The 6,973-nt window shown below is 48.7% G+C and overlaps 1 protein-coding gene across 1 annotated transcript in view; it reads left to right on the top strand.

The window, feature by feature from the left end:
* Positions 1-243: 243 nt before the first annotated feature.
* Positions 244-6,973, top strand: part of FLI1 (Fli-1 proto-oncogene, ETS transcription factor) — a 90,425-nt gene continuing 83,695 nt past the window's right edge. The window contains exons 1-2 of the mRNA XM_071449477.1: positions 244-868; positions 2,657-2,738. Of these exons, the coding sequence (XP_071305578.1) occupies positions 2,700-2,738 (39 nt within the window). The 5' untranslated portion in view covers positions 244-868; positions 2,657-2,699. The remainder of the gene's footprint in view (positions 869-2,656; positions 2,739-6,973) is intronic.

The following is a 6,973-nucleotide window of genomic DNA, read 5'->3' as shown; positions in this document are numbered from 1 at the left end:
ATGCACCAGGAACGTGACTCCGGTGGGGAAAAACCATCCCTGGATTGAAGATGTGTTTCCTTTCCCTCCTGAACACGTTACTGTTTGATAGGCTCTTGTGAAATAGCTAAAAAGAGCTGGAGGTTTCGGCTTGCGGGGAGAAATGCGGAATTCTTTAACCAAAAGAATCGTTTGGAGCCGATTCCATCGCGCTCTCCCAGCCTGTGCATCTGCAGCGTGCTCCGTCATGCTTCGGGTTAACTCTTTTCTAGGTAAGAGTCAGGAAAGAAAACCTCAAAATAAGGACCGATGATTTAAAAACGGATATTTGAAACTTCCTTATTTTAAAAAGGGGATTTAAAGTAGCACTTGAGCTCCACTCAGCGTCTCTTTTCGGCTTGACTCCTCAGCAATATATTTTTTTTTAAAGTTGGGATTTTTTTTTCCTTTTTTTTTCCTTTTTTCTCTTTTTCTGTTTTTGGAGTGTTGTTTAAAGTCGCTCATAGCACCAGGAGGGCTCACGGGGCGAGGATGTCCCATGGCCACGAATAATCTGAGGGAACAGCTGGAATATTGATAAGGGGGGAAAACGGAAATCAAATGAAAAGTAGAGGGCAGAGAAGCAGGGGAAAGGAAAGCAAAGCACGTCCTGGAGCTGCGAGCAGCACAGAAGCCCCCTGAGGAAATGCCTGCTTGATGCAGCCTGTCTGGATGGGCTGGGAATTTTAACTTCGGCGCTGCTTTGGATCCAACAAGTTGAAATCTCTCTTCTCCCGCACAACTGCAGCGGCGAGGGCAGCGCTGCACAGCCGGGGGGGAGCTGGGCTTGGTCTCAACCTGGATCTTTACAAACTGCTCTGCCACTGGCTGAGGGGAAAGGCTCTAAAAGGTGAGTCCTTCAACCATAGCAATGAGAATAAGGATTCTAAAAGTAGTTTAAGAGGCCTTTTTCCACCGCGGCTGACGCTGGCAGGGAGAGCGATTGATAAATAATGCGCTGCAGGCTCCTGAGAGCCGCTCCAACATATGCAGATGTATTTATTTACATGCACAGGCGTAATTACAACAGGGAGGTAAAGGAGGCGGGAGGGGGACGCTAATCAGGGGTAAAGAGGAGAGCGGGGAAAACCAATATGGGAATCCTTGACCCCAGAAAATTTACTGGCGAGGCAAAATTACCTTGTCCCTCCGCTCTGCCTGCCCCCACCCCCCGTCGCAAGTTCAGAAGCAAAAGAAACTGGAATGTGTTAGGAGGGAGGACGACAGGAAAAAAAGGAATTGTACTTATCAGAAACACATTGTCCGCCTTAGAGCCGCTTGCCCTCCCGTGCCAGCTGGACGGGCAATAAATACTTTAAAAATCAATTAAAGGGGGGTTACGTGCAGATAGCGAGCTTTTATTTTGCAGTTGTTGAGCTGTGGGGTTTTTTCTTGTTTTTATTTCTTTTTTCCTTTCCCTGAACTCCGCGGAAGCTTCCGCGGCTCCAGGGGTGTCTGCGGGGTCTCAGCTTCATTAGCGCGGGGCTGTAATTAACCCGGGGCTGGCTCGGATCAGACCGGGACAAACCGTCAGGACCCCACAGCTTTTCCTCAGGAGCTTGGAGAAAATCCCAGCCCAGCCCCCGGGGCTGCGCGGCTCCTGCGCGGCTCCTGCGCATCCCTCCCGTCCCGCCGGGTCCCTTCCCTGCGGTAATTCCCGGCTCCATCTCGGACTCTTCCTTCCAGCACAGAGCGGCAGGCGTGTGATCACCCTGTGTGAGGGTGATCCTTAATGATTCACCACTTACGCTTCGCTAATTACACTTTGCTAATTGTTTCTGGCGCGTTCCACAAGGGCTGAGGACCCCGAGAGGATCAGGGAGGACAAATGAAATCGGTTTGTGGGATGTTTTGGTGGCTGCGGGTTTGTATTCCCGCACAGCATCGCGTTCTGCACCATCGCTGTCAATCTCTGCAGGGACGATTTGGGGTTGGAGGCAGAAAACTCCCGGTTCACCAGGGGCTCATCAAATCTGGGGAGTGCAGGAAAACAGATGGGGTGCCCTGAGTCTGAGACGGAGCCTGAGCAGGACCCCAGATGAAAACGGGATTGACAACCTTGAGAGTTCTTTTAATATTTGCAGCGATGCTTCCTTTTGGAGTATTTTTTAATTTATGGTTTAATTATTGTTGGTGGGGAAGGTTCCTTAAATCAGTCGGGGCCGGCGGGTCAATGGCTCGGGATGGTTTCAATGAGCCAGGAGAGGCAACTGCCCCTCACTCAGCCCGGGGAAACCTCGGGGTACGAGTCAATGGGGTTAACTAGGCTCGACATGAAAACATGAGTATTTCAGCTGGCTTTTAATTGTTGGCTAAGAAATTCAGTTAATCAAATGTCAAACATTTCCCTCTGCTCTGGTCTAACGTGAAGAAGGTTCTTTTCCTGAGGAGGAGGGAGAATCCAAGGGAAAAACCAAACTGGTGTTAAAAAAGAGAAATAAACCCCTGCTTTGTGAGCATCTTACATCATTTTAGTTACTGTGTTGATGTGGTTCTCTGTCCTTTAAAAGTAACATTTAAATGCTTGATCATTCCCCTCTATATTTTATTACCAGTCTTATTATTCAGATCAGGCTTTATTCCTTTATTTTTCTATATGCAAATATATGACTGGGAGTATTTTTGTGATTTATTTCAGGTCAAATTTAGGACCTTTAAATATATCTAATAAACAAGTAAGGATGTTTCAGACTGTACCAGACACTTCGTCTTACGTCAAGGTAAGACATGACAGCATCTTTAAACAGGTAATGTCAAAAGTTACAATCCTCCCAAATTCAGTCGTTTGTATTGGTTGAAAATCTCATTCCCTTTCTTACTGAATTTAGCAGGAAAAAAATCCCTTGATCTTCAGTGGAAGAGGGGTCAGAGACTGAAATATCAAATTTATTGTTTTGGAAACGTGCAGGGCTGAGTCAGAAGTTGTTTCATCGGGGACAGACAATGAATTCAAGTGGGTTTGTCTTACCCCTCGTTGCTGCTGGGTTATTTGTGCTCCGGCTGTGTTAAACTCCCGTGTGCTCCTGCTTTGCTGCTCTGGAACCAGCGCACACATGGGGCTGTGCTCCCGGGCTCTATCCCAGAGCTGTCACCGTCGTTCTTCCATTTCCTCCCAGCTTTCTGCTGCCCCAGCCCCCCTTAGTCCTCAGCCAGGGCTGAGTTTCCTTTCTCTTCTCTGCCGTGCCAGCTCCTGAGCTCCCTGTGCAAGATGATCTATGCAGTTGGGTGGTTCCTGCAAGGTCCATTTCAGAATGGACTTAGAGGGGGAAATATTGAATGAGTTAAAGGCAAACATCTCCCTCAGCTGCTGGAGCAGTGGATTGTCACACCAGGCAGTGCTGTGTGACACTGGGATTACTTTCTCTGCTCCTGAAGTTTCTGTGCTTGAATGTTTCCATGTAATTTAGTGGGAAAATTACCTTGTTTTGGTTTTTAACTGATATTACCTTGTTTTGGTTTTAACTAATATTACCAGATCTTGCACTTTAAATACTTGTTTGCATTTATATATTTATTTATTTATTTATAGTTTAAAAAAAAAATCTTACAATATATTCTGATAAACCACTTCTCCTTCTTTCTTTTCTAAAGATTAAAACAAAAACCCAAGCAGGGTTGGCACAGCCTTGTCCCTTTATACCTCAGTTGAGCTCTCTATTATATTTGACATCATATAGGGTTTTTTTCACAACAGCTCCCAAGAATGTAAATAAACCAAGCCTGGGACATCTGGGTTACACGTTTGAGGCAAGCCCTGCATGCAGCAGCACTTAGGGAAAATCTAAACCACAAGTCTCTCCTGTCCCTGAAGAAACACAGGAGGGTGTTAACTACAGCTGGGTGGATAATTTGTAATGAATAATTTATTACAGGAATTTGGTCTCTCTTTTTTCCCCCCTTTTCCTCTCTCAATGATCTGTGCCCCAGGATTCCTGGGGATGATCCACTGAATGATTCCTGTGAATAATCCCGAGGTCATGGCTCAGTTTGGGCACTTGTGGGACAATCAGCAGTGGAAATGCAAGTTTGGGATGATCCCAGGTCGTGTGGCACTGGCTGAGCTTGTGCAGCTGCTCCACATCACAGCAACAAATCCAGCCAGGAATGGGCAGGGTTCCTCATGGGCTGATATCCCCCAAATCCCACTCCCACCTTGGTGTTGCAGGGAATCTTGGGGTAATTTTGCTCAGTAAGTTTGCATAGCTCTGGATCAGATTCTGGAACAGAAATTGTGGAAAACAGCTGGAATTCCAGTCTGGGGAAGGCAAATCCCTTGGAGCTGAAGCACAGAAAGGTTCCCCAGTGTGTGGCTGGCTGTGGGGATGCAGGGAATGCCCTGGGATGCTCTGGCTGCAATGAGGAGAGGAAGGCCCTGTGCCATCCTCTGCAGTGGTGTCACTGCCTCGGGCTGGGAGCAGATCCAGGGCTGCTCCTGCTGGGAGCAAAATTCCTTTGGAATGGTGGAAGTGAGCCCCAGGCCTGAAAAAGTGACCATGGCAGCAGGACTGGGAGCCTGTCCCTGGCTGTGCCAGCCTCAGGCAGGGCAGGGCTGCAGGAAAAGGCTGGGCCAGGGTTCTCCTCCCAGGAGTTTGTGCTGTATCCAGCAGGGAGAGCTCCCCAGGTGGGACTCACAGTGTGGAGGGGGGCCTGAGCTGTGGCTGCTGGACTCTGCCTCTGACACAGCCCTTCCTCCTCAGCTGAGGGTATTTTGGGCAAGGATTCTGTCTCTGCTTGTTTGTCTGCAGAGCTTCTCCCACTCTAATGGCACAGGGTAAATTATTTGTAGCTGTGCTTAAAAAATCAACAGGATTTCCATCGAGTCTGACCTGAAATCCTCTGGAGACAAAGGAAAGATCTGCCACTGGCTCTGGGTGGTTTGAGTTGGGCAGCTCATCCAGAGCTGTTCATAAAGGTGGGAGTGTGGTGGAATTCAGGGAAGTTTGAACCCTCAGCACATGGGTGAGGTCGGTCCCTGCCCCTCTGGGTTTGGTGGCACTCCCAGTGACCCAAATGCGCCCAGAGGCAGCAGAGAGGCTCTGCCAGTGCCTGCTCACAGAATTGCTGGGATGATGAATGTTCCAGGCAGTGGAAATGTGGATGTGGATCCCCTCCCTGGTGCAGGGAGCTCTGTGCTCCTGGGCAGGGCACCCCCACCCTCTGCTGCTGCCTCTCCCCATCCTCGAGGGTGGGTGCAGCTGAACCAGGTCCCACTGAGACCCCCCTGCCTTCCTTCCCTCCCTGCTGCCCCACCCTCACCTGGGAGGGCTTCCCAAGCTCTGGGGAGCACAGAGATGGAAAAGGAGAAGATTGAGAGATGATTGAGTCCCAATCCTTCTCTCTTTGTGTGTCCATTTTCCTTCTTGCGTCTCCTTCTTCCTTCTTATTATTAATGCCATTCTTTCTCTACCAAGCCTTATTTGCTGCCTTATGGAAGGGAGAAGTATTTTCTTTGTTTTTTTTTGTGGGATGTGTACACCACCCCCACCAGAAAAAGAGAGATGGGGATTGATCTTTTCTATGAATCCAACAGATGGACAGTGTGCATTCACTTCAGGTTTCCTCTGTGCCTTGGACAGAAAATGCCTCCTCCCACCAGGCTGGGGCCCAGAGGGGGCAGCTGCAGGGTGTCCCCCACACCCTACAGGGTGTCCCACAGGAATCCCAGGAGGAACAAATTCACCAAATATCCTGGGACACCTTCAGGCCACGGGGTTCTTGTCATGGCTCTCCAAAAGCAGGCTGAGGCTGAGGTGAGGGAGCTGCAGGAGGCAGAGGAGGATTTCATTGAAAATGCTTAATTTTAACAAAGATTTTTGTGTGGAGGCGCTCGGATTGGAGCTCAGGGCTGGAACCTTGATTTCCATCTCAGCACAGAGGGGTCATTGAGAGCATTCAAAACAGATCCCACACAACAGCGAACACAATCCCATGGAACTCCTGACAGGGGAACCCAATCCCATAAAACTGACACAGGAACCCAATCCCAGAGAACTGACAGGAGATCCCAATCCCATGGAACTCCAATCCCACAGAGCTCCTGACACAGGAACCCAATCCCACAGAACTCCTGAGAGGGGAACCCAATCCCATAAAACTGACACAGGAACCCAATCCCACAGAACTCCTGACAGGGGAACCCAATCCCATAAAACTGACAGAGGAACCCAATCCCATGGAGCTCCTGACACAGGATCCCAATTCCACGGAGCTCCTGACAGGGGAACACAATCCCAGAGAACTCTAATCCCACGGAGCTCCTGACAGGGGAATCCAATCCCACAGAGCTCCTGACAGGGGAACCCAACCCCACAGAATTGACACAGGAACCCAGTCCCATGGAACTGTTGACAGAGGAACCCAATCCCACAGAACTCCTGACAGGGAACCCAAGCTTTTCTCTCACACCCACTTCTTGTAGGGGCCTTAATTCAATGGAGGGGTGGGAATTTGTAGAAATAAAAAAATAATTTTGATCCTTCATGGCTTATTCTGCATAACTGATGAAGAATTTCTATTCCTTAGACCATTAGGGACTGGCTGATCTGCGAATATTTAATAATTCACAGTGTATCAGAGGGTGCTAATCTCATCCAAACACGAGGACTTGACTTTAGAGAATGAAATACAGAATGTAATTGGAAAATTAAATTTTAAAAGAAGACAGCACTGGAATCCTGACTGGAGGGATATGGAAAGAATTAGAGCCAGAAGCAAAGCAACATGACCTCTGAATTCTGATTTTTTAATTATTACCATTGTGACAGCACCTCCAGGTCACAGCAGCCCTCAGTCCCCTCCTGCCCCCACAGAGCTTTCAGATGTGTGTAAAGGCACAAGGATCATTTGGGGGTTCATTGTTACCCCGCGCTTTTCTCTGCCCTTGGGCAACATCCAAACGCTTCATTCCCCTTTATCGCCTCCTCCTCGCACACTCAGCGCTTCTGCTTTCGCTTCC

Source organism: Agelaius tricolor, unplaced genomic scaffold, assembly GCF_023055355.1.
Source record: "Agelaius tricolor isolate 1412-34295 unplaced genomic scaffold, bAgeTri1.0.p SCAF_29, whole genome shotgun sequence".
NCBI classification, from domain to species: Eukaryota; Metazoa; Chordata; class Aves; order Passeriformes; family Icteridae; genus Agelaius; species Agelaius tricolor.
The sequence above is the reverse complement of the archived record's forward strand: the minus strand, read 5'-3'. Positions and strand labels throughout refer to the sequence as shown.